At 48.3% G+C, this 27,424-nt stretch overlaps 1 protein-coding gene and 1 long non-coding RNA gene across 5 annotated transcripts in view; one reads left to right on the forward strand and one right to left on the reverse strand.

The window, feature by feature from the left end:
* Window positions 1-8,217, forward strand: part of LOC136398720 (retinoic acid early transcript 1E-like) — a 43,922-nt gene extending 35,705 nt beyond the window's left edge. For 2 of the 4 annotated variants that reach the window (XM_066373000.1, XM_066372999.1), the window contains exons 2-6: window positions 5,777-6,025; window positions 6,291-6,560; window positions 6,910-7,053; window positions 7,337-7,474; window positions 7,862-8,216. In XM_066373000.1, coding sequence (XP_066229097.1) covers window positions 5,777-6,025; window positions 6,291-6,560; window positions 6,910-7,053; window positions 7,337-7,474; window positions 7,862-8,013 — 953 coding nt within the window. In that variant the 3' untranslated portion in view covers window positions 8,014-8,216. Of the gene's footprint in view, window positions 1-5,776; window positions 6,026-6,290; window positions 6,561-6,909; window positions 7,054-7,336; window positions 7,475-7,861 lie in introns of all 4 variants that reach the window. The other 2 variants (XM_066373001.1, XM_066372997.1) reach the window with 1 other exon arrangement.
* The window catches only part of LOC136398722 (uncharacterized), a 30,739-nt gene continuing 11,276 nt past the window's right edge, over window positions 7,962-27,424 (reverse strand). Inside the window, exon 5 of the long non-coding RNA XR_010750037.1 lies at window positions 7,962-8,217. This is a non-coding gene — a long non-coding RNA (uncharacterized lncRNA). The remainder of the gene's footprint in view (window positions 8,218-27,424) is intronic.

Raw genomic sequence — 27,424 nt, forward strand, 5'->3', positions numbered from 1 at the left:
TACTTAATAATATAATGGCAAGCAACCCATTTTTTTTTTTTTTAACAGGGACAGACAGGAACGGAGAGAGATGAGAAGCATCAATCATCAGTTTTTCGTTGCCACACCTTAGTTGTTCATTGATTGCTTTCTCATATGTGCCTTGACCACAGGCCTTCAGCAGACTGAGTGACCCCTTGCTGGAGCCAGCGACCTTGGGTCCAAGCTGGTGAGCTTTTGCTCAAACCAGATGAGCCTGCGCTCAAGCTGGCGACCTCGGGGGTCTCAAACCTGGTCCTCCTCATCCCAGTTCAACGCTCTATCCGCTGCGCCACCACCTGGTCAGGCACAAGCAACCCAATTTTAAAGTAGACATTTCTCCAAAGAAGAATACAAATGACCAATAAGTACATGCGAACAAACATACTCATATCATTAGCCAGCAGGAAAATGCAAATCAAAACTACAGAGATATCACTTCCCACCCACTAGATGGCAGTCACGCAGAAGGTTTGTGCCTAACTGCCCTGCTCCTGTTGTCCCACTAGAGGCACCTGTTGATTCCATAAGTGTGTGTTTACCAGTTTGTAGTTTCTTTCTTTCTTTTTAAAAATGTTTTACTTATTGATTTGAACTGAAACAAAGGGAATGAAGGTGAGAGAAAGGAGGAGAGAGAGAGGAATGTGGAGCAGTTCCTGAGTGTTCCCTGCTGAAACAATAAACTAGGCTCTCCAGCCAGAGCGTGAGGAGGCTTAATTCTTATCTCTGTGAATGTGAACTATCATTGAGGTATAAACTTGACACTGCTCTTTTGCATATTCTTTTACCATGATCAAAATAAAAGGATTTTGCCTGACCAGGTGGTAGCACAGTGGATAGAGCATCGGACTGGGACACAGAGGACCCAGGTGTGAAACCCCTAGATCTCTAGCTTGAGCACATGCTCACTAGCTTGAGTGTGGGTTGCTGGCTTAAGCAGGGGATCAGCGTAGTATCATAGACATCACCCCATGGCCACTGGCTTGAGTCCAAAGGTCCCTCACTGGCTTGAAACCCAAGGTCGCTGGCTTGAGCAAGGGGTCACTTGCTCTGCTGTAGCCCCGGTCAAGGCACATATGAGAAACCAATCATTGAACAACTAAGGTGCCACAACGAAGAATTGATGTTTCTCATCTCTCTCCCTTCCTGTCTGTCTGTCCCTAGCTGCTGTCCTTCTCTCTGACTCTCTCTCTCTCTGTGTCTATATAAAAAAAAGATTTTTTGATTTACCCCATAATATCCATGTGTACTTTTCTTACATTGAGAATTTATAACAAAAATAAAAACGAGTATGATTTACTGAACTATATCTAATTACATGGCAGTCATTCTAGTAGGCACTTTCCATATATTTTTCAATTTCACCTTTACATCAGCACTGTAAGGTGTGAATTTTTATTACATCTCCACTTAACTGGTAAGGGGACTGTGGGGACTGAGGGGACTGAGGCTCAAGGATATGAAATAACCTGCCCCTGATCAGATTAATGCTAGTAATGGTGACACTGAAATGCAGACCACGGTGGGCCTAATCCCAAGTCTGTGCTCTTTCCACTGCCATCCTAATCTCTTCTACCAAATGACATCGTTTATTTAGCTGTCATATAAACGAAATCCTGAGTTCCAAATGGAATGACCATTTACAAGTTAAATCCAGTACTTAAAGAATTACATGATTACATCTTGTTGGTAATGAACTAAACCTTTGTTCCTTTCTGTTCTGAAGTGTCACTTTAGGACTTTGTCTTCAAATCCGCATGGTCCTCCTGGCCAATTCCACTTCTTCCGTCTTTGAAACCCCGCAGGTCTCGCACACACGCACCCTGGCTACTTTTATTCCCTTGTGTCCTTTTCCATATTCTTTCGACTTTTTTCTTAGCTAGTTGCCCTGGGGATTACAATTAGCCTTTTAACCTAAAACAGTCTAGTTCAGATGAATAGCAATTTTGCTACAATATTACTCCTTTACCCTCCTCCCTTTATGCTGCTATTGTCATACAAATTACATCTTTAAACATTATAAACCAATCAAACAGGTTTGATATTTTTACTGATGCAGTTGTATTCAGACAAGTTTACATTAGTTCTGTCTTTCCTACTTAGTATGTAGTTACCTTTATCAGTGCTCTTTATGTCTTCATGTGTGTTTGAGGCACTGCCTAAGGCTGACGTTGGCAACTCAGACACGTGGACTCCAACTCAGACACACAGGCTCAGTGGCTAGACCCCCAGGCAGACCAGCCATCCCTGCCTTCCTGACCCACACTCGTCCCATCACAGACTTTGAAGGACTCACGAGTGTGCCCTGAGAAGCAGAGAGCCAGCCTGCCCAGTGCACAAGGAGCTCTCTGACTCACTTTCAGGGATTAAACATCCAGCCCAGCTGATTTAAGTCTGCAGTCTCTCCTTGGACTGACTTGAGGACCGCATTGGGGAGAAATAGCTAAGGCCCCTGACCCTTTTTTGTAAGAACTCAGTGCCTATCTGGCAGCTCTTTCTTTGTCTTTCTCTTTGGGACCTTAACCCAAATTTCAGGAACTAACTATAGTATAAGCCTGGTGCTACCCTTCCTGTGATTGATGAGACTTGTGGAAAATACTGGGCCCTTTAAGAAGCTGCCCTAGTACCAGGCCAGGGGGAGGAAACAGGCTGCAAATTCAAGTTGTCGAAACTAAGTAGCCAGAGAATGTTTGATGTACGTTCCTGGGCCCCTTGAGACGCTCTGAGCAGAGTCCTCTGAGCAAACAACCCGCATCTCCAGAGAAAGAGCAGTGCACGTCCTCAGTGGCTACTTTCCTTGAAGTCTGTGTGATCCAGTAAAGACCAGTGGTGCAGACCCACTTACCAGCATCGGGAGATCCCCAGAGTCGGCCCCACAGGGCATCACCGAGTGAGTCTGACTTGCATTTTAAATTGCCAGCGTGGTGCCTGGCACACACTGGGAACGTACGAGATGGGCAGAGGGTACTATGCACTGAATTCTTGTGCCCCCAAATTCATATGTTGAAATCCTAACTTTCATCATGATAGAATTAGGAGCTGGGACCTTGGGGAGGTGATTAGGTCATGAAGATGGAACCCCCATGATGAGGTTCTAAGATGAGAGAAGAGAGCTTGCTCACTCTCACTGCTCTCTGCCATGTGAGGATACAGGACGACAGCCATCTGCACGGCAGGGAGAGAGGGTCCTCACTAGACACAAATGTGCCAATTTCTAGGTCCTGCACTTTCCAGCCCCCACCACTGTGAGAAATAACTGTTTGTTGCCTAAGCCTCCCAGTCCATGGTGTTCTGTTAGAGCAGCCTGAGCTGACGGAGGGGGAGGGTAAGATGGACAGCTGGGCCCTAGCTGATTGGCTGAATGGTAGAGCGTTGCCCTGGCCTGTGGATTTCCCAGGTTCAATTCCTGGTTAGGGCACACAGGAGAAGTAACCATCTGCTTCTCCACCCCTCTTCCTCCCCCTTTTCTCTCGCTCTCTTCTTTTCCCACAGCCATGGTTTGATTGATTCAAGTGCACCTGCCTTTTAGTGCCTCTGCCTCAGGCACTAAAAATAGTTCAGTTGTGAGCATGGCCCCAGGTTGTCGGGTGGATCCTGGTCAGAGTGTAGACAGGGGTCTGTATATCTACTCCCCTCTCACTTGGAAAAGAAAAAAAAGATGAACATATTGGACAGTTGTAAATGTGAGGAGGAACTATGGTAAAATATTGTATTAAGAGGAAACCTTAAGTAAAAACTCACATTAGAGAATAGTCATGTGAGAAACATGCATAAATAAATGGATAAAGAAAGAAAGAAACAAGACAATAGTCACAGGATGTAAAGTACAGCATAGAAATAAAGTCAATAGCATTGTAACAACCATGTATGATGCCAGGTGGGCACTGGAAATACCAGGGGGACCACTTTGTAAAGCAGATGATTGTCTAACCACTATGCTTCACACCTGACACTAATACAAAATAACACTAAATGTAAACTGTGATTGAAAACATTTTTTTAAATTTCAGTAAAATACTAATCACAGAAGAAAAAGTCACATTGGAAATTTTAATGTGACACCAAACTTTGTTCTTAGACTAATTTCACAGCTCAAGAGTCAGAACCCTGAGACTATTTCTAATGATGAGCTACTTGGGGTTTTCTAGGTTTTCTAGAGTCTTGGCTCCAACTGTCTGTCCGGCTCTCATAGAAACCCCTCGTTGATGGTAGCCCTGCCCAGGTGCCCCCAGTCTGCGGCTTGTTTGATTAACTCGGGTGTGAGTAAGAAGAGAGTTGGAATAGGTGGGGGTCAGGCAGGGGTGTGGAAGAAAATAGAAGCTGGAGGGGGAAGGCAGAAAGGGGAAGAAAAAGAATCAAGAAGGAGAGGGGAAAGGAAGGTGGTGGAGGTGGGGAGGGAAGAGGAGCTCACAGATTCTCCAACAATCCAACTCCCAGAGAGTTTATGGCAGGGGTCCCCAAACTACGGCCCCGGGGGCCACATGCGGCCCCCTGAGGCCATTTATCCGGCCCCTGCTGCACTTCCGGAAGGGGCACCTCTTTCATTGGTGGTCAATGAAAGGAGCACATTGACCATCTCATTAGCCAAAAGCAGGCCCATAGTTCCCATTGAAATACTGGTCAGTTTCTTGATATAATTTTACTTGTTTTTTATTTTAAATATTGTATTTGTTCCCGTTTTGTCTTTTTTACTTTAAAATAAGATATGAGCAGTGTGCATAGGGATTTGTTCATAGTTTTTTTTATAGTCTGGCCCTCCAACGGTCTGAGGGACAGTGAACTGGCCCCCTGTGTAAAAAGTTTGGGGACCCCTGGTTTATGGGGTAAAGAGGAGCACAGGGGAGAGAGGTTATTCAAAGGGATTTTTTAAAACAAGTCTCCTTTTTATATATATATTTAAATACCTGCAGACTACTCCCTTACAAACTGTTTCTCAATTGAATCTCATCACCTGTGTCACGGTCATCCGGGGGCGGGGTGTAGCCTGCACAGAAGGTGTATTTATTATACACATGCCTGCTAGCTCTTGCCTCTGACCCTGGGCAAGCAGTTTAGCAACAATGTTGCTAGCATCTCACTATTTCTCTTTCGCCACAACTGCTGCTGATAGGACCCTGGAAGACTGTGCAGTGAGTGTCCTGGGATCTCCAGACCTGGCTGGGTGGGGAGGACGGTGGAGGGGTTGAAAGAGAACAGGCTTCATGCAGGTCACTTTGAAGTCGGTGACTGTCCCTGAGTTTTAGAGGTGAGGGTGTGGTGTAACTGCACGGGTTTCCCCGGGAAGTATTTGACACCCAGTTCCTGGGGGACCCCAGCCTAAGACATGGCACCTGGTGCTGTGCTCACCTGTGGCAGCTCTCCCTGTCCTGCCAGGTACCACCTCCTCCAGGAAGCCTTTCCGAATGCTCAGGAATAATCATGAATATGACATGTGTCCTATGGGGTCGTTCTTTCCTTTCAGTTGCAAGTCCTGTGTGTTCACCTAGATGTTAGGTCCTCGGAGGGAAGACACTGGTCTTGTATTTTTGTACCTCAGAACTTGGTAGAAGTCACTAAAAACATCTATCAGATGAATCTTCCTGGTAACAGTATGTACACCCAAAGGTCCGCGGTGGCACCAGAGTATGTTACAGCCTCAGACAGTTAAAGGTTCGACAGGACCCCGGATAAAAAAATGGAGGGTGAGATGGAGACCCTCCCTCAGCATCAGGCCCTTCAGATGGAGTCCCCAGGCCACAACTATGTTTTGTCCTCACAGATGCTCACTCCCTCTGCCTCAGCTTCACTGTCCGATCACCATCCGAACCCGGACAGCCTTGGGGTCAAGCTCACGGCTCACTGGATGAAGAGGTTTTTTTTCAGTATGACAGTGACAGCAACAAGGTCAGCCTTTTTGGTCACCTTGGAGAGAAGGTAAATGGCACAGATGCACTGACCAAAATACCCCAAATACTGGAAGATAGGATGAGAAGGTTCAGGATGGAACTGGCTGAGATGAAGAAAGTGGGTAAGTGAGGGAAGTGGGGACAGTAAGGGATGGGGGAGGGGAGGTGGGGACAGTGAGCAGGAGGGGGAAGGAGCAGGCACAGGGGGGAGGGGCTTTGTGGTGGGAACTGAGCCCTAGTGCAACCTCAGAGACAGGGCGTCCTGATGGCCAGAAAGGGCAAGTCATGCAGAGAGAAAAGCAGACATGTAAATGTGCAGAGATACCCTGACTTATGGGCGATGGCGGGCTCTCAGAGGCAGGGTGACATCCTGTGTGTGGATTGCAGGTTCTCTCACCCTGAGGCTGTGGTGTCTGCAGGAGGCAGGACGATGCACTGGTGCATTCATACGGGTCATCTTCAATGGAAAGCCTGTCCTCCTCTTCGATGCGATAAAAGAGACCTGGATAAACATCAATTCTACAGCCGGAGGGACCCAGGAGAACTGGGAGGGCATCAAGAAACTGGCAAAGGATTTCAGGAATATCTTGAAGGGAGACTTCAATCAGTGGCTGCGGGAGTTCCTAGAGCACATGGAGAAAGTGCGGGAGCCCACAGGTACTGAGCAGGGTGCGGAGCTGTGGTAGTTCTCTGTGAGGGGCTAGTTCCCTGTGTGGGTGTGAGTGTGAGTGTGTGTATGTGTGTGGGTGTGAGTGTGTGTATGTATGTGAGTGTGTGTGTGATGAAAATCTGATGGATGGATCCGCTGGCTGATTTCTCAGGGGACTTCCTGTCAGTGTCATTTCTCCACTTAAGCAAAGACCCAGTCACCCTGGTCTATTGGATGGTCCCCAAATTTCTATACATCATGGTGTTACCAAAGCTTCTCTTCTTCCTCTGCTGTAGTATTTTCTCAAGCAGCTCAAATGTCACCTCTTATGAAGTCTTCACCTCCTTCCCCGCACAGAATTAAGTACCCCTCGGGGTCCCCTGGCAGAGAAGGTAAATGCCACAAACGCATGCACGGAATTGCCCCAGACGCAGCAAGAGAGGACGCGAGAGCACAGCATGGACCTGTCTGACGTCAGTCTGGAGAAGAACAGGACCAGGGGTACGTCATCCTAGAAACTGTCTGCCCACAGTAAGCGTGTCAAGTTCTGTGATAATCAGAGAGACACTGTCACCCTCAGTGGAATATGAGCTCCAAGAGCACAGGGCACAGCCCCTGTTCACCTTTATACCCAGGATGTGATGGAGTGGCTGTCACTTAACAAGCCAGTCAGTATGGGGTGACAGGTGCTGTCTGGGGAAACAGATGCTAAGGGCGGTGTGATTTTCAGTTTAACAAGGTTTTTGCTTTTTTTCACCTTTTGGTACAATCTTAAATGTTTCAGATACCCCGCAGCACTCAACCTCCTTGTCAACTGGATGGATCATTGGTATTATTGCTTTGGCAGCGATTGTCATGACCATCATCATTGGTGCTGGTATCTATTTCGTCCGAAAACGTAGGAGATCAGGCACCATGAAGGGTGAGCAGCAGGCCGGCCTCTGGCTCTGGGGCAGGACGTAGTCTGGTAGGGACTTAGGAGAGGAGAGCCACGGTCTCCCCCACAGGCCCCCTGTCTGATCCAGCTCTCCACAGAAATGATGCGCTTTCTCAGTGCGGAGCCTCACTCCACAGCAGGGCTGGGGCCACTCTGCGGCTGCGCAGAGGCGGGTACAGGCAGCACCACAGGGCCCTGAGGGGAGGGGCACGCCAGGTGCTGCCCTGTGGGGCGGGGCTGAGAGCTGGAAGGCGCCAGGTGGGTGCTGTCTTGTCCCGGTTAACCCAGGGCTCCCCCAGACCTTGAAGAAAACATTCTTTGTTCTCTGAGGATAGCATGACTGACCTCAATAAGTTTCCTTTGTCATAACAGCTATTCCATCATCTGATGCTTCATCTCTGGATCATGACACAGTGGTAGAATTAAATGAAACCTTGATGACAGAAAGTGACGTTGATGACAATGACACAAGTCTGGCTGTAAATCATCGTATATGCAGAAGTGGTTTATCCAGAAACACATGAAGTGTCAATCGCAGAACATTTCACTTGCATGGGCGTCTGCCCTGGCTCCTCAGGGAACTGACAACGTCCTGCCGACGTTGTTTTGAAGATTCTGCAAAAATAAGATCTTCGCTCACAATGACGTAGGACCATTATCTTCATTCCCACACTCATTCCAGCAGACGCTCTGTGCCGGGGGAACTGGACAGCTATTGGCACTTTTTTCTTTATATGGTATTAAGAGAAAAAGTTCACATTAGAAAATAGTCATGTGAGAAACATGCATAAATAAATAGATAAACACATAAGACAATAGTCACAGGATGTAAAGTACAGCATAGGAGATAAAGTCAGTAGCATTGTTTTAATCTTTAAGATTAAAACAATATATCTAACTTATTTTCTTCTTTAATGGTATGTGTTTTATGTCTTTGTATTTACTTTTATGAATAACTAAGTTAATGCTTTGGTAGTAAAATTGCATATTTACAAATTCAAATGTTACACTCCTAACACCTCATCAGTACCCAAAAATGTGACTTTATTTAAAAATAACTCTTTTATAGGAATAAATTAAAATAAAGTTAAGATAAATGAAGGAGTGTTTGTTACAATTCAATAAAACAAGTTAAATATTTTTAAAGACAAGTTTCTGTTTCCGATCATGTCTAGACAAGCCGGAAGTGTTCTCTTGTCAGGAATATACTCAGTGATGCACAGAATTCAATACAAATACACTCTAGTTTTTGTTTTTTAGGTAAGACTCACACGAGAGTTTATTAAAAATTATTTTATTTCTAGGGCACAAATCTGTAGCAATACTTCAAACAGATATGGCAGTTGTGATTGATTCATGTCCTCCCAAAAGATATGTTCAAGTCCTTACCAGTGTATGACCGTGACCTTATTTGGAAGCAGGGTGTTTTCAGGTGTAATTGAATTATGATGAGGTCCTACTGGATGAGAAGAGACCCTGAGTCAATAACTGGTGCCTTCATCGGAAGAGAGAACTTGGGCACATAAAAAAGTGAAAGCCGTGTGAAGCAAAGACACAGGGGCAGAATGCCACGTGATGGCAGAGGCAGACATTGTTGCCAAGCAACCCCAAAGATTGCTAGCCGCCATTAGAAATGAGAAAGACACAAGGACGGGTCCTGCTCCAGAGCCATAGAGGGGGCAAGCCCAGCTGACAGCTTGACTCAGGACTTCTAGCCTCCAGGACTAGGAAAGAATACATTATTGTTGTGGTAAGCCATTGCACGTGCGGTAATTTTTTATTTTTTATTTATTTATTTATTTATTTATTTAATTTTTTTGCATTTTTCTGAAGCTGGAAACAGGGAGAGACAGTCAGACAGACTCCCGCATGCGCCGGACCGGGATCCACCCGGCACGCCCATCATGGGGCCACGCTCTGCCCACCAGGGGGCGATGCTCTGCCCATCCTGGGCATCGCCATGTTGCGACCAGAGCCACTCTAGCGCCTGAGGCAGAGGCCACAGAGCCATCCGCAGCGCCCGGGCCATCTTTGCTCCAATGGAGCCTTGGCTGCGGGAGGGGAAGAGAGAGACAGAGAGGAAGGATAGGGGGAAGGGTGGAAAAGCAGATGGGTGCTTCTCCTGTGTGCCCTGACCGGGAATCGAACCTGGTCCTCCGCATGCTAGGCTGACACGTGCGGTAATTTTTTATGACAGGTGACTGAGGAGGGCTTCATGGCCTGCACCACGCCGGCCGAGTACAGGCTGCGTTCCCGCTGGCACAGGGGGTTGGAGAACAGGAGGAAGGCAGATCCCAGCTTTAGAAACTAGGTGTCAATGGTGAGGATTTAGAGGAGGCCGGGCCTTGTGGACACCCGGGCACAACCCCCACAGCCAGCTTCTTTCTGGCACCTGAGCCTGCTGCTGACGGGCTGCGTACTGAGGCAGGAGCAGGGCATGGTCCCCTGCTGAGTGCTGGTGCCCACAGCCCAGGTGGGCAGAGGTGGAGGCAGGTGGGTCCAGGGGCGGGTATATCAGAGGTGAGGTAACAATCGTGCCCTCCCACCCACTTCCAGCTTGGGGAACCCTCTCCATTTCCCCACACTGGGAGGATCTGTCCCTGAGAAGAGAGGGATTTGTGTGTCTGTGACACCTTCCAACTTTGTCACCTTTGGCATTGCATTTGCTGATGGAACAGAGGAGGGAGAAGAATGACTAAAACCAAATGACAAATGGGAAACAGCTCCCAGGAAGTGTCTCAAACCAGGGGACTCTGGGCACAGGGCAGGCCCAGGATGATCTGACCCACTTTCCCTGAAATCTAGGACAAACCCATGTCTCCCCTGAAGACCCAAGGCGGTTCCATGACTGGAGAGCATGGTCCAGGTCACCAGACCTCCTTAGTGTCTGACAGCAGCTGCTCTGCCTGCTCTTTGGTCCCCAGTTTGGCAGCAGGGAATGGAAAGAGACTTAGTGGGTTACACTCTCTGACTGTCCTGACGAGACTGTGCTAACAAGGCTTCCTGCTTCATCAACCGTCCCACAGAGCTGTGGATCTCAGGGAAAGAATTCTTTCTAATCCCCCTGCCCAGGTAATGCCTCTCTTTGCTGGTGGTCCGCTCTAGACATTACCACATATGCATACGTCCATTAAAAGATATGTTCAAGAATGTTTATGACAGCTTTAATAATAATAGCCGTAAACTGGAAAACTACAAATGTCCAGAGACGCATGGAAACATAGTTCGAGTCCTATGCATGTGAATACCTCACAGCCTTAAAAGGAATAAACCACACAGACATGTAATAACCTGGATGAGTTGCACATGTCCTATATGTTGTGTTAGTCCATCTATATGAAGTCCAAGAGCAGGTAAAACTAGTTCATGATAGTACAACTTAGAATAGTGGTTGCTTCCGAGGATAAAGGTATGGCTGGACATGGGGTTGAGGGGTCTCTGAAATGTTAAATATATTCTTATCCTGATCTGTGCGGTGATTACATGTGTGTTTGTGCAGATTTATCAGATTGTACTTAAACTCACCCTACTAGATATTAAAACTTATTTTAATTTATGCCGATTAAAACAGTGAGGTGTTGATACAGACACAGAGAGAATAGACCAATGAGACAGAAAAGAGAGCCTAAAAGAATCCTAGTACATCTAGAAATTTGACATCTATTAGAGGTGGCAGAAAATATCAGTGAAGGCTATCTCATGATTAAGTGGCACAAGGATAATTGGTGAATCGTGTAACCAAAGGTAATTTCTACTTCATAAGATACACAAGAACTAATCCTGGTTTATGAAGGCATGGAAATCACTAAGGTCTTAAAAGATGGTTGCAAACTATGTCCTGGGGAATGTTGGGGACATTGGAGGGAAATGGTGGCGCTGACAGGTAGATGACCAGGTTGGGAAGGAAGGGGGAGGGAGTGCAGGCAGAGAGGTCCCTGGTGCCTTCTCCCTAGGAACAGGCAGTGACAGACACAGGCAGTTCCCACCCCTGCTCCCACCATCTCCCCTCCCCCATCACACCTCCCAACAGAATTCTAAGATAACCTCCAGTGCCTTGCCCTTGGATAATTCCCTCCTTCACATGCGGAGGAACCTGTGTATATGATGGGATTCATTCCCGTGAGCAGGTTATACTATTATATGGCACAGCTGACTTTAAGAAAGGGATAGGATGTGTAAGCCTGACCTAACCAGGTGAGCCTCCTGACACATAGAATCCTATGTAATATAAAGATAGGTCATGCCTGTATACCTGCCTTAAAAGCATGTTACCCTTACCTACCATGGGTCAAATATATGGTGACAAAAGGGGCTAGGCTGCGGGTGGTGATCCACAATTTTCAACCATCGTCATCTCATGGCACACCCAAACTATTTACTAAAATTCTGCGGCACACCAAAAAAATATATATATTTTGCTCTTCCAAAAAAAAAAAAAATATGGGTATAATTTTGGTTCATCCACACTAGATGGCTATTGCTGTGTTGGTTATGGTCTTTTTATTTGACAAGCAATAGAAAAGAGGTCAGTGCTCCTGACTAAATAGTCAGGTGTTGCATGTTTTAAAATTTATTGCTGCACAATAATGGGGAGATGTCAGGATCTTCTGGATTAAAAGTGGACTGTCCTCTGAGCTGAAGAGATGAAGGCACAGCACCCTGACAGTCACCTCTGTCCTGCACACTCGGATGTCCAGCTGGGAGGCTCTGAGGCTGACACTCCTTCTAGGGAATGACATGACCAGTGCACATAGTGGAGAGGGGAGTGGGGAAGCGGAGGAGAGAGGGCAGATGGGAAACAGCTTATACAAGAGGATTCCCTGTGTTTATGCTAAAGAAACAAGTTGTGGTTTACCCCTAGGTCCAAGTGCATGCTCTAGGGCAGGGGTCCCTAAACTATGGCCCGCGGGCCACATGCGGCCCTCTGAGGCCATTTATCCGGCCCCCACCGCACTTCCGGAAGGGGCACCTCTTTCATTGGTGGTCAGTGAGAGGAGCACATTGACCATCTCATTAGCCAAAAGCAGGCCTGTAGTTCCCATTGAAATACTGGTCAGTTTGTTGATTTAAATTTACTTGTTCTTTATTTTAAATATTGTATTTGTTCTCATTTTGTTTTTTTACTTTAAAATAAGATATGTGCAGTGTGCATAGGGATTTGTTCATAGTTTTTTTATAGTCCGGCCCTCCAACGGTCTGAGGGACAGTGAACTGGCCCCCTGTGTAAAAAGTTTGGGGACCCCTGCTCTAGGGGGAGCTATCAAGCAGAGACAGGTGACAGAGAGATGGACATTCTCTCTGGGAATTCAGTGAGCACAGCAGGGGTCCCTTACACATCCTTCCTATCCCATTCACTCCCTGACACCGTCCCCACTGTAGGAGCCCTCCACCAACACCCTGTGTCCAGCAGCCCTGACCCACTGGCTGGCTCACACCATCGTGCCTCCTTGTCCTGTGCATAAGGTCCTCTCTGCCTGGAGGTCACTTTCCCACTTGCCAAGCAGACAGCCTGCAAAGCCCAACATGAACATCGCCTCCTGTCGGGCTTTGCCATCCTCTCTGAGATGCATGACTCACCCTCCCGGGGACCCTCATCCTGAGTCCCTCTTCTGTAGTTTAATCCTTTATGTTAGACTCCTCCCCCTTTCTTCATGGTGTGGCACCACATCCTGACTGAATCCAGATTGCTACCCTCAGCCTTGTCACCCTGTGAGCCCTCTCACCATAGAGTTGAGCAACCTTGACTACTTCATACAGTTATCACTTAAATAGGGCTAATTCTGAGTACAAGGAGTGCACACTGCCACGAGCCTGTGGGGTTAGAAGTCTGTGCCAAGACATGGGATCTTCTCGATTCAGAGCTAGGTGGAGTGTTGAGCAGGGTCACTGAATTTTTGTGTAGAAGTGAGCATAGAAAATTCCAGCCTGATCCAGACTACCTTCTCTGTGCATCAGGGGCCACGTGACCCGTGGTGAGAACCAGAAGAAAGAGGTGGCGGTATTCTGTCTGACTTTGGGGGGATGGCTGCTGTACTGTTTGGTGGGAAGAGACCCCCTTGCCAAGGGCTGGGAGGAGGCCTCCGGGTAGGAGGAGGGAGCCTAACTGCTGAGGGGGCAGGGCTGCAGGGCCAGCAAGAGAGGGCTCTGTGAGCAGTTTAGACACAGAAAGGAGAAGGCACTGTTCTGGGTAGGTTGTTGGGAAACAGCTAATGGTTCCTGGCTCAGCCTTGGTCTTGGGGAAGAGCTCCTGGCAGCCAGCCTCCCTGGGAACCACCCTGAGGTGACCCTATGAGGGCTGTGAGGCTGAGGAAGCGAAGAACTGGTCACAGTGTTTCTGTGGGTGGTGGAGGGAAACAGACAGAGTGATGAAGGGAGGAAGGCAGAAGGGAGTGTATGTGGGAGAGACAGAAATTTTTTAGTCACTGAGGGAGGGGGAGAGGAGAATGAGAGAGCACCAGGGAGAGAGGGTTGAGGTGGGGATGCCCTTTGTGTGTGAGAGCCTTGGGGAGCTTTGTGGGTGTGTGTGTGTGTGTGCGCGTGTGTGCGCGTGTGTGTGCGTGCGTGTGTCTGTGTGTGTGTGCATGTGTGTGTATGTGCGTGTGTGTGTGTGCGCGTGTGTGTGCGTGTGTGTGTACGTGTGTGTGTGTGTGTCCATGTGTGTAGTTTCTGCCCGAATGCCCTGAAACACGGGATAGGAGGCAGACGTGCAGTGCAGTGTGCAGAGGGGGGTGTGTGTGAGATGCACGTGGGGACCAGTGTGTGTGAGGCAGTGAGTGCAGGACACGTGGGACAGGAATCTCTGGAGATCAGGGTGGAAGCAGGTGGGAAAGCTTTGTGAGGAGGAATCAGGTAGGGGTGGGGAGGCCTGCGTTGAAGGAGTGTGCACATCAGTAGTGTGAGGGAGCAGGACGTGTGCACAGACGGAGACCAGTGTGTCCACAGAGGGTGCAGAGTGAGCGCGGCAGGCGTGCGGCCCCGTGTCAGGGAGCCCGTCCGTGTGGTGGGGAGTGAGTGTGCAGGGGTGAGGGGTGAGGAGAGCTGCTGCACAGCAGGGGTTAGTGGGTGATTGGTCCGTGTGAGGAAGCCGTGGAGGCACACGGGGAACACAGGGACATGCATGTTTGAAGGGTGTGGGGTACAGAGTACTGGGATGGAGAGTGGGGGGGACGTGTGATGGGTGTGACGTGTGCAGTGTGAGGGGCGCATGTGTCTGACTGTGGAGGTCTAAGTGTGGGAAGGAAGGTGCATATGGGAAGCGTGGGGCTATTCTGGGTGACAATAGTGTGTCAGGTTGTAGCTAAAGAGACGCGAGTGGTGACCTGCTCCTCCTGCCTGTCTGGACCTTGGTCAGAGACGGCCTAGAATTACATGGAACCACAAGTGGGGAGGAACACGCTCTTACTGTTCTATTTTCCAGCTTACTTTCAGGAACCCCAGCAGGAATGACTGACCCCCACAGGGGCCCAGGGGTGCCCAGGACTCTGCTGTGACTGAGGCCCCGCCCACGGCAGGGCTGACCTGGTTGTCCCTCAGTTTCCCTGCGTCCCCTTCCATCCTGCCCCGCCCACCAAGGCCAGAAGGACGTGCACCATCTGCTGGCACAGGGGGACAGGGCCCCAAACGCCCACTGGAGACCGGGATGTGATGTGTCTTGTGACAGGAGAGGGTGGAGAGGGGCTGGAGGGGTGTAGGTGTAGGAAGTTGAGGGAGGGCAGTGACCAGCGGGGGAGGGGCAGGGGAGGTGACAGTTGGGAGTTATGGAAAAAGGTTGGGGCTCAGGACCTAGGCAGGACAGGAGGGGCCTACACCCCGCACTCTGCACCAAGCACTCTCTCCTCCGCCTCTGCAGACCCGGGTCCCCATTCTCCTTTTTCCTTCACTCCCCACTCCCTGGTCATCCCAGAGCTCTGACCCCAGGATCACCGTCACCGCCCCCAGGCCAGGTGGAAAAAGCAGGAGCAGAGGACAGGGATGGCCCAGACCAGGGGAAGGGGACAGCGAAGCCCTGGGGCCTAACCCTCAGACACTCACGGCCACCTTGTCCAGGAGGCCTCCGGGAGCAGCAGCAGCAAAGGCAGGAGAGCAGGATCTGCCCGCCCAGCTCAGGGGCTTCTGCGGGGCCGGGAATGTTCCTCCTACTTAGAACCGGGCCTCTTCCGCCTGGGAATCCACCGCAGGCAACTCCCGCGCCCACGCCCGCGTGTGCCTCCTGCAATGGGTCTTGGCCAAGAACCGCCCTACACCCAGATACACATCATATTATCCTTCCACAGAATGCTTTATTTATTTATTTATTTTCAGCTAGACTGCTAACAGCCAGAGCTCAGACAAGACTACACATTTTTTGGAAACCCTCTGCATTTGGCGCCGTTCTCTCCACATAGGTGATGCCTGTCTCAAATACTTGTTAGATCTGCTGTACTGCATCGTAGAACACTCCAAAAAGTCCTGAATAGCTTCAAGTGGCACCTCTTTGTCGGTACAGAACATCAGATGGTTAAATGGAAGCATCAGTGACAACTGGGAGAAAGGACACTAAGACTGGGGACTCCCGCTCTGCTGGTCCTGACACTCAGATAATTGTCCCTGCTGTCACAGAGACGAGGATTCTGATAGCTCTGTCATTACTCCATTGCTACAACAAACTACCATAGACTGGACGGCCTGTAAACAACAGAAAGTCATTCCCACAGTTCTGAGTCTCTGGTGTCCGAGAACAGGCCTGGGCAGGTGTCTGGTGGGAGCATGCGTCCTGGTGCTGTCTAGACGGTGGTCCCCTCACTGTGCCAGCACATGGCGGAAGGGGCCAGGGAACTGAGAGTCTTTTCTGTAAGGACTCTCACCTCATGTGTCACTCCTCAGAGGCCCATGTTCAGATGCCATCACAGAGATGGTTAGGGTTTAAACACACACATTGGTGGGGACACCAACCCCCCGTCTGCAGTGCTCCCCCTCCCTGTGATCCCCTGAGCTCCTCTCAGGGGCCCTTACTGCCCTCAGCACAATCTCACTGTCAGTCTCAGCCCAGCCCTGGGGTGGGTGCCGGCTGCACAGGGCAATGGAGTCAGAGTCCTCCCTTCATTGTGACAGGGGCAGCAACAGGTCCTAGCTTGGGTCCCCTGCAGGAGAAGGGGAGTACCACAGTGGAGAGATCAGAGCCAACCCAACCCTGAGGGGGAAGTGGGGAGGGACTTAGGATCATCCTGAGGGACACTAAGCTGCAGAATTCGGCCAAGGGTTCCATGGGAAGAAAACCAGGGTCTGAAGATCATCAAACAAAGCACAGTGACATTGTTGGAAGGACAAGTGACTTTTGTTGTTCTGTGTAAAGATTCAAGTGGCCTAAGCCCAGGGGCTCAGGAGATCTAACTGGCAATAACAACAAAATTTAGGGCACAGCAGGATTCTGAAATGCCCACAGCTGCAAGCACATGAGCTGCCTGGGGCACAGAAAGCATTAGCGCTCATCGGGACCTGAGGTCTCTGTCCTGTGAGCTCCTTGAGGGTGTCCGCAGGGATGGGGGCACATCCTCCCACATCTGAGTAAAGATGCTCTGTGAACTCAAAGCAGATGGACACACTGGTGGATGTTGGAAGTTCAGCATTTATGGACAGATGTCTCTCGTCTTTAACTAGGTTAAAATCCTCTGGACATTGGAGAAAGCTTTCGGCAGATGGATTCAAGACAACTGAGAGTGACAGATGTAAAGTTGGTGGACAATGGGGGATGGTCACACGGGAAACTCAGGCCCCGGAACTTTGGCTAGGACCGCCCACAACCAAGGGCGCCAAAAGAAACTTCCCAGGAGCCCTTTGGAAAAGAGCAACACCTCCGTCAGCCAGTTGGATTTCAGCATGTCATATTAGCTCAACCACCCTAGGGACCCTTTAAATATCTCCAACGTGGGTCACCCCTTGCGACTTCTCTGAGCCCTGCCCCCTGGGACCAGAGAACCTCCTTGGGTGGGAAGCACTCTGTATTCAATAAAGCCTTTTATTATTCCATACTTCGTGGCTCTAGCCCCTTCCTTCTTTCTCGGCAGGGAAAAATACCTTACATTTTGGTGCCAAAACCCAGGAGGAGTTGAAGTCTGCAAGGACCGCTCCTCTTCCCTTCCCCTCCGAGAAAGAACCAGGATCTCCGACCTTCCACCTATTTAGGCACACGGTGCGGTATGTCTCCTGCCTCCAGCCTCCCCTCAGTTCTTTCCACCGAGACTTTCTGTCTGAAACCGTAGCTACGTCAGGGACCTCTTTCCGTCCTAGTACATATGTGCCCGTGGAGACGTCCAGAGCACATCCACTTTACCTTATCCGTCCGTGGCCAGAGCTTGAGTTTTGGGACACTGATACTCATCTCTGACCACTACGAGGACTGAGGGCGGCTGTGGGGGCACAGGAATCTCCCTCCCTAAAGAAGAAGAAACTGTTCTTCTCTGCTGTGGCCAGGCCACAGAACCCACTGAATTAGCCTCCTGAAGGGACTTTCGGTTTTAACACCCTCACCAATTTAACTATCGCCAAAAAAGCTGGGAACTGATTGGAGATCTCTTACATACACGGCCTCTAGTTATTCACACATCCGTCCTTAATCTCTGTGGCACATGTTCCACCACACAGGCCCCTTTGGCTGACCAGAGAAACCTCACCGAAAACCTCCACTCCTGATCTTTTCTTTTCCATGGACTTCCAACTCTCTCCCCCTCCTGCCTGACCCCGGAGGCGCCGCTCACCAGGGACTTCTCCCTGGTCCCTTTGCAGACCTCTCTCGCTTGGGTCTCTTCCCTCGGAGAGCCCCCTCCACTCCCTTTGCAAAATCCTGTTTCTTATTCACCACTACCAGTCTCTCTTTCTCCTCCCCTGCTGGCCAGGGGCCCCTCCCTTCTCCACTGTGTTCTTAAGTTCCTCCTCCGTCAGGCCATTCTCAGCCTGGCATAGGCCCTTACACTAGTTTGCAGGACCCCAAGGCCCAACCCCAATTTTCTTGTAGGAAGTTCTGGTCCTGTCCTGCTTTTGGCTCCAACGATTCCTGCAGGATCTGGGTGCTGGGCTCCCCACGAGCCCCCCTCCTCTTATTCTCAACCCCCAAACCCCTATCCAGGACATGTGAACAGGGCATTTAAAATTTTTAATGGTCCCAACTTATAGAAACAGGCCAAGGCTGTTCACCAGGCCCGCATGCAGCAGAAGGTAGCGCTCCAAACCCAGGCTCTTGTGGCAACCCTGAGGCCAGCAGAGCAACAGGGGCAAGGCACAGGAAGTGCCCGACCCAAGTCTGGGCCACAAAGAGAAACCTCACCAGCAGCGTTCTTTAAGTGTGGCAAGCAGGGACGCTGGTCCCGGCAGGTCCCCTGCCTGCGGCTGCCCATTGAGCACTGACCTGACTGCAAGCAGCCTGGCCACTGGCAGAGCGATTGCCCCTTTGGGCAACAGGCTTTTTCTCAGTGCCTCTACGTGGAGGACAAGCCACCCGAATGGGGAGGACGAACCAGCTAGGTGGGTACATTGCTCAAACTCCTAGGACATGGCATGGACTCAAAGAACCCAGGGTATGCTGCAACTAGTGGGTAAGTCCATCTCATTTCTTGTGGACACGGGGGCTACCTTCTCTGTTTTGCCATCACACTCTGGACCTCTCATTCCCTCACAGGTCTTGGTTATGAGAATGGATGGGACCCCTTCCTTTCCCCTTTTAACGCCACTCCTGGCATACAGTTTTGCCTCAAGCTTGCTCCCATACAGGACCACTGGCAGTTGGAACCACTGGACTCTACCCATCTCCATCTCACCAAAAGGCTGAACCCTGCAGGTCCCCCTATTACTCCTCTTTTTTTTTTTTTTTTTTTATCCTTACAGGACCACATCTGCAAAGTTTTCCCACCCACGGCCAAACATGGTCAGATGTTCCTCCTGACCCCCCTCAAAACCACCACTGGCCAACTCCCTTCCCCACGATGCCCCTAATCAGCAGGAAGTAGCCAGACAAATAAACGGCACCCCTATTCTATTTAACACAAAAGGTCAGAATGTAAGGTCGGTGGACAATGGAGGATGGTCACGTGGAAAACTCAGGCCCGGGAACTTTGGCTAGGACCGCCCACAACCAAGCATGCCAAAAGAGGCTTCCCAGGAGCCCGTTGGTAAAGAGCAACACCTCCGTCAGCCAAGGAGATTTTACCATGTCATATTAGCTCCACCATCCTAGGGACCCTTTAAATCTCTCCCACATGGGTCACCCCTTGCAACTTCTCTGAGCCCTGCACCCTGGGACCAGAGAACCTGGTCGGACGGGAAGCGCTCTGTACTCAATAAAGCCTTTTATTATTGCACACTTCATGGCTCTGGCCCCTTCCTTCTTTCTCGGCGGGGAAAAATACCTTACAACAGAGTCGACCGAAAGGGGGACTTCTTGGTGCTTGGGGAGAAAATTCTGGAGGTGACAGGAAACTGAGCAGGTGGGAAAGATATGGTGGCCCTCTTGACAAGAGATCTAAGCCTCTCGGAGATATTTAGGTGTGTGGGGGCAGGGGGAGAGGAAAAGAGAGAGAGAAAGACCATTTCCCTGGTAGACTTTGTCAGAGGAATCAGTGACTGCCAAAGGAATTTCCCACACATGCGGCTTGTCCCACATCACTTCCTATCTATAACCCGACCTCCTACCCCAATAACCAACGGTCAGTTCACCCGGTGTTCCTGTGATCTAAGTGCACTGCTATGTGTCTGGACATTTTATTCATGCTCACCCCTTTACCTAGAATTTCCTTACCCATTGGTACCTCTTAGTCCAGTTCTAGTAATCCTTCAAGACCCAGCTCAAATATCACTTCCTTTGAAGACTCTCCACCTCCTCCTTCCATGCTCTGAGAGCTCTGACCACAGAAAGAGGGCCCCATTGTGTCCTAATCAGTTATGCGTTTGTCTCCTCAAGTAGATCTATGTGCTCCCTGAGGATAGGACCCACCCCTCACCCACCATTGTGCCCCAGAAGACGATTAGTGCCAATGCACGGTAGATGATCAGTAAATCTGAAGAGAAATAACTGATTTTATTAAACTGAAGACAGCAGGATCTGAGAACAACATCTCTGGATTCAGATCTAGACAAGGACTTTTATTTTCCATTTCCTTTTCAGCATCTACATTAGGTGCATGAACGATGTAATCTCAGCAACTCTCTTTCCTAACTTAGTTTATCCTAGTCTTCAGGAGGGCAGCAGGGACTGTGGGGTGAAGGTGGGTGTGGAGGAGGGGACGGTCCCCTGCCTGTTGGAGATTGTAACCTTGTTTAAGAATAAGGCGACGTGAGCCTCAGAGGGTTCCTCCTGCTCCTTCACTGAGCCTTCCCGACACAATGTAAGAGCCCCCCTAGCAGAGTGAGCTAGACCCGGGGGAGGGGGCAGGCTCAGCCCTGGGCCACGAGGAAGCCTCACTGTTCTAGAGCTGTGGGAAGGGCAGGAAACTGTAACAAGGTTCAGGCTTTCTTCTGCTTTAAACCAGACCCTCAGGTGATAAGTGAGCTTCGTAAGACATGGCTGAATTCACCAGGGACAGTGCGTTGAGGGCCCACGTGGTGGGTGGTGTTCTGGCAGCAGGAACGCAGGGAATGTATATATTACTCAGACTCTGGTGGGTTCAGAGGACCTGTCACGGGGAGGCCACCACATCCACAAGGCTGCGGTCACAGGAGTCTGGCTTGACCCCTGGTGGAAGGTGACTGAGAAGGCCTTCACTGCCCCAACCAAGCAGGCTGAGGCCTGGGCTGCATGCCCACCTGCAAAAAGTCTTGGGGAGTGGGAGGAAGGCAGAGACCCGATCTGGAACTAGGTCTCAGTGGTGACCTAGTTAAAGGAGGCTGGGGCTCCATGCACACCTGAGGGTCCTTTATTCACCCAGCTTCTATCTTGCTTGCTGACTGTGCCCACTGTTAAAGGCTACCTGTCTGAACAGGAACAGGGCAGGGCTCCACTGCTGATAAATATGGTTTCCAAAAACTGAGATGAACAGAGCTGGGGGCAGGGTGAGCCCAGGGAAGAGTGAGTGAGATTAAGGAGTAAAAGCAGGCTCCATATTGGTCTCTCTGTCCTGTCTCATAGGTCTTCCTGTCCTGGGGAGGACCAGCACCTGAGATAAATACAGTATCCTGCGCCAGCACCTGAGATAAATAAAGTATCTGTGCCCATACCTGAGATAAATACAGTATCCTCTGCCAGCACCTGAGATAAATACAGTATCTGTCCCCACACCTGGATAAATACAGTATCCTGTGCCCGCACTTGAGATGAATACAGAATCCTTTGCCCAGCTGCACTGGACCTTTACCTTACAGAGTACACAACAATGAATTCAAAATTGCCAAATGCTTAATTGTAAGATTTAAAGCTATAAAACTCTTAGAAGGAAATATAGGGGAAACACAACATTCCACTAAACAATGATTTACAGATATTGATCGACTTACGACCTATACAATTTACGACCATTTGACTTGACGACCACAATCGCTAGCCACAACTACACCGCGTCTGGCAGCGCAAGTGTTGCCCAGCTGGGTGTATGACAAGGGACCAGCTTCTGGCAGTACTACCATCTCCGCGTGCACCATTTCAACTGTTATCCCAGACTTGGTACAGCACTTTGTGTTTTGTGTCTTGGATATTTTTCATCAAACCTCTCCCAAGTTGTCTATCAAGAGGAAATTGTCTTTGTCTATGCCTCAGCCTGCCAAGAAGGAAAGAAAGGTCATTGATCTTGACACAAAAATGAGCACAGGCTCATCTGACTTGAGCATGGATTCAGCAGCTTGAGTGCAGGGGTGCTGGCTTGAGCATGGGATCATAGACATGATCCCATGGTCGCTGGTTTGAGCCCAAGGTCACTGGCTTAAGCAAGGGGCCACTCGCTGTGCTGTAACCCCCTGGTCAAGGCACATATGAGAAAGCAATCAATGAACAAGAACAATGAAGGAGGTAAGAAAGTGAATGTGATCGCACATGTTTATGAAAAAACCAACTCCAGTAACCCCACCTGCTGCCTCAGATGATGACATCAACGATCTGCAGCCAAGAACCAGTGGCCAATAAAATGTTTCGTACATGTTTATATATTTTGATATGTTTTGCAATTGGGAAAATGTTTCCTATGGTATATTTTACACCTGTATTTTATATTTTTGTATGTTTTGCAAATATTAAACCAGTTGCAAATATTAAACACTGGTAATGCAGTGTTTTACTTAAACCTGACAAATGTAGAAATAAGAAACAAAATAGTGTAGAGATGATACAAATGGCATAAAATGAACAAAGAATATTATGATATATAACAATAATGAAAGGAAATTATAATAAAATACAATTTAAAGATTTTTATAACATCATGTCATAGTAGTGTACATATAGCCTACTCAATTTAGGACCGAACCATGTTACGACCGGTCTGCCAGAACCAATCGTGGTCATAAGTCGAGCACTAGCTGTATTGAATATGACCCCAAAGGCACAGGTAATAACAGGAAAAATAGATAAAATATACTTCATGGAAAATTTTAAATTCTGTACATCAAAGACAGTATCAATAGAGTAAAAAGGCAGCCCATAAGAGATAACATTTGCAAATCATATGTCTGTTATGGGTTTAATATCTAAATTATTTAGAGAATTTTAAACTCAACAGCAAAAATACAAACTACCTGGTTCAAATATGGGCAAAGGACTTGAACAGACATTTCTCCAAAGAAGATATACAAATGGCCAATAAGCACATGAAAAGAATATCAACATTACTAATCATTAAGAAAATGCAAATCAAAACTACAATGAGATACCATTTACACCTATTAGGATGGCTCCTTTAAAAAACAATAATAAGTTTAGTGAAGTTGTGGAATTTAGTGAACTTTGGTCACAGTTGACGAGAATGCAAAATGCTTCAGTTGCTAAGGAAAACCGTATTAAAATTCCTCAAAATAGTAAAACTACAATTGCTGATTCAGCAATCAGACTTCTAGGTATATTTCCAAAAGAACTAAAAGCAGGGTCTTAAAGAGATATTTGTACCCCCATATTCATGGCAGCATTTTTCATAATTACTAAAACGTGGAAACAACCCACTCGACAGACGAATGAATAGCATAACGTGGTACATACATACAGTGGATTATTATTATTCAGCTTAAAAAGGAAGGAAATTCTGCAATATGCTTCAACATGGATGAACCTTGAGGACATTATGCTAAGTGAGATAAGCCAGTCACAAAAAGAGAATATTGTACGATTCCACTTCTATGAGATACTCAGAGTAGTCAAATCATAGAGACAGAGAGTAGGATGGCGGTTGCCAGGTGCAGATGGGAGTAGGAAATGGTGAGTTATTGTTTAATGGTACGCAGTTACAGTTTGACAAGAGAGATGGTATTCAAAGTGAATTTTGTTTTTCTGTCCCCCCCCCCCTTTATTTTGCGAATAATTGTATTGTGAATACTTGGGAAACTGTACTGTGGGAAATAATTCCTCAATTTGAGGATGACAGTATGTGGGTTAGTCGGTGCTAGAGGGCGTGTTGACATTGGTCACACCCACCTAGTTTAGGCACATATATATATACAGGCTGAGCTTAATCTTATCAGTTGAGTTCAGCAAGAATGTTGAAAATATCTCCCACTTCTTCTCTTCTGCCTCCATTGCTTCTCTTCCAGCCTGGACAACACGGGCTGGTGAGTGTGCTGGGATCTGGACTCTTAGCTGAGGGGTGGGTAGAGGATAAGGGAGCCTCATGCTGGTATCAGGGAAGTGAGTGACTGCCCAGGTGCTCTTAAGGACAGGTGAGGGTGTAGCATAGCTGGCTGTCTCCCCTGGTGTTCACTCCACCCAGTTGACAAGGGATTTGAACCTAAGGCACAGCTCCTGCTCCACGCTTATCGGCGGCAGCTCCCCTCTCTCACCACAGACCATCTTCTCTGGGAACCTGTGTGGAGACGGGAAACACATTATGAATAGCATGTGTCTTATGATGTCATTCTGTCCTTTCTGTTCCAATTCCTGTCTATTCTGCTAGATTTTTTCCCAGGACAGACCCTGTCTTGTATTTTTGTACATCAGACTACGTAAAAGTCACTAAAAATGTCTATCAGATAGTTGACCTGTGGTTGCACCATAAATAAAGTGTCAATCTGGAATGCTGAGGTTGCTGGTTTGTAGCCCTGGGCTTGTCCAGTCAAGGCACATATGGGAGTCGATGATTCCTGCTCCCTCCCCCATTCTCTTTCTCTCTCCCTCTCTCTTTTCTTTCTCTCTCATCTCTAAAATGAACAAAGTCTTTTTAAAAATTAAAAAATAAGAACATCTATCAGATGAATCTTTCTGGTAACAGTATGTGCACACAGGGGATTCATGGTGGCATCAGAGTATTTTACTGCCTCAGATAATTAAAGGGGAGACTGGGCTAAGGATGTGGAATGGGGGTGGGGGCAGAGATGGAGACACAGCCTCAACAGCCAAGCCCCTCAGACAGAGTCCCCAGGTCACACCTGCATTTTTACCCACAGACACTGACACTCTTTCCCTTGACCATACTCTCAAATGGCAGTTCAGACCTGAACAGCTCTGGTGTGAAGTCCAGTACTCAGTGGATAAAGAGACTTTTGTTCAGTGTGACAGTGAGAGCAACAAAGTCCAACCTTTGTGTCCCCTGAGAGCTAAGGTCAAGGCCACCAGAGCATGGACACAGTTGACCCAAATGCTGGGAGAAATGGAGCAAGAGCTCAGGATGATCCTGCCTGACATCAAACTGAAGAAAACAAGACCAGGGGTAAGTGAGGGATGGGGGTGTGGGTGCAGACAGTGAGCAGGAGGGGGAAGGAGCCGGCTCAGGCAGTGCAGGGACTTTGTGGAGGGAACTGAGCCCTGGTCCAACCTCAGAGACACGGTCGACCTGATGGCCAGAAAGGGCAAGTCATGCAGAGAGAAAAACAGGCATGTAAATGTGCAGAGACCCTGACCTATGGGAGGTGGCGGGGCTCTCAGAGGCAGGGTGACCTTCCTGTGTGTGGATTTTCAGGTCCACCCACCCTGCTGGCCCAGCTGTTCTGTTAGTGTGGGGCAGAATGACGCAATGGTGAATCCTGGGAGTGCAGCTTCAACAGAAAGCCCGCCCTCCTCTCTAAGACGAACTGAACAATCATGGGTCTTGGAGCTGGAAGTACATTGGAAGACCCGGAAGTATTTAACAAGCTGTATTTCCGGGAGAGTGGAGACTGCAGTCCCTAGCGGAACAGGTTCCTAGAGTGCCCGGAGAAAGTGCGGGAGCCCACAGGTAACCGAGCAGGGTGCGGAGGTGTGATTGTTCTCTGTAAGCGTCTAGTGCCTTCCCTGTGTGCATGTGGGTGGGTGTTTGATGGAAAATTAGGTGGATAAATTGACGTGTTATTTCTCAGTGAACTTCCTGTCAGTGTTAGCCATTGGGTTTCCCATCACCCTGCTTTCCCGTATCACCTCCTTCTCCACAGGAACCCGTTCCCCAATTAACAAATGGTCCAGTCACCCTGGTCTGTTCTGTAATCTCTCCGCTGCTCCTTCCTTGTGTTACTTAATATTGTATCTAAGAGCTACAGAGATGCAGTGTCCAGAGCAGGAGTACAGCAAAATTGATTTAACCAGCCTTCCATTGTAGGTTTAGGGTCTTTCCAGCTATTGCTTTTGCAAAAAATTCTGCAATGACCATCTATACAAACATTACTTTAAAACTTTATGACCATATTTGCAGAATAAGTTTTTAAAGGTAGAACTGCTGAGGAAATAAATGCTTTAACAGGTTCAAAAACTTTAAAATTGACCCAATATACCCTGGCAAGTAGACTCAGTGGTAGAACGTCAGCCTGGCCTGTGGATGTCCCAGATTAAATTCTAGTCAAGGCACAGAGTAGAAGCGACCATATGCATCTCCACCCTGCCCCCTCCCTCTTCTCTCTCTCTACTTCCCCTCCCACAAGTATGGTTTAACTGGTTCAAGCACATCAACCCGGTGCTGAGGATGGCTCCAATGGAGCTTCCCCTCAAGCACTAAAAATAGCTCAGTTGCCAAGCAACATCCATGGATGGGCAGAGCATCACAGCCATAGGAGGCTTGCCAGGTGATTCTGGTCCAAACAGTTTTGAAAGTCTGTCTCTCTGTCTCCCCTCCTCTCATAAAAAAATTTTTTGACCAAATATACAATGTGAGTCCTCACCTTGGCAGCATATGGAGGTTCTTTATTTTACTTTTTTCTATGTTTTACTATATAAACTATTTCATTTATTTATTTAATTGTTTGATTGAATTTATTGAATGACATTGGTTTATAAAATTACGTAGGCTTCGGACACACCCTACGGAGGTTCTATACCTGGCTGTAGTAAAAACTGGTGCTGGAGGATATTGTGACAATGTGCATGAGAAACCTTTAAAATGTCCAAGTCTAACCTAGAGAGCTGTACAACAAATTTCTATTATTTATGAGAACTTGTTTGTGAGAACTTGTTATAACAGCATGGGAAAACTATACAAACATTATCAAAGGTGCCCAGACAACAGAAATGGACAAAAACAACTCTAAATTTCAAAAGGTAGATTTTGTAAAACTCGTACCTAAAATCAATCTAGTCCAAGGTCTGAGAAATAGCAATTAAGGGCCTATTTGGAGAACTTGGGCAGAAAAGCTATGTTCATAGGGCAGTAGACCACATAATGTACTAAATTCTCCCTGCGCTAGTACCCATTTTCAAGAATTGGTTTTATAAAGTGACAAGTATGAGATTACAGAGATCTGTCCAAGGGCTCTGACAGCCTCTCTTGCCATGTCTGTGGAAGAGATGGAGAAGTCTGGCTTGGTTAGGACACTTGGGTGGATTCATAACCTAATACTCATAGGCACAGGGATCATGTGAATGAAGCAACGGGCCCG

Source organism: Saccopteryx leptura, chromosome 3 (genome assembly GCF_036850995.1).
Source record: "Saccopteryx leptura isolate mSacLep1 chromosome 3, mSacLep1_pri_phased_curated, whole genome shotgun sequence".
NCBI lineage: Eukaryota > Metazoa > Chordata > Mammalia > Chiroptera > Emballonuridae > Saccopteryx > Saccopteryx leptura.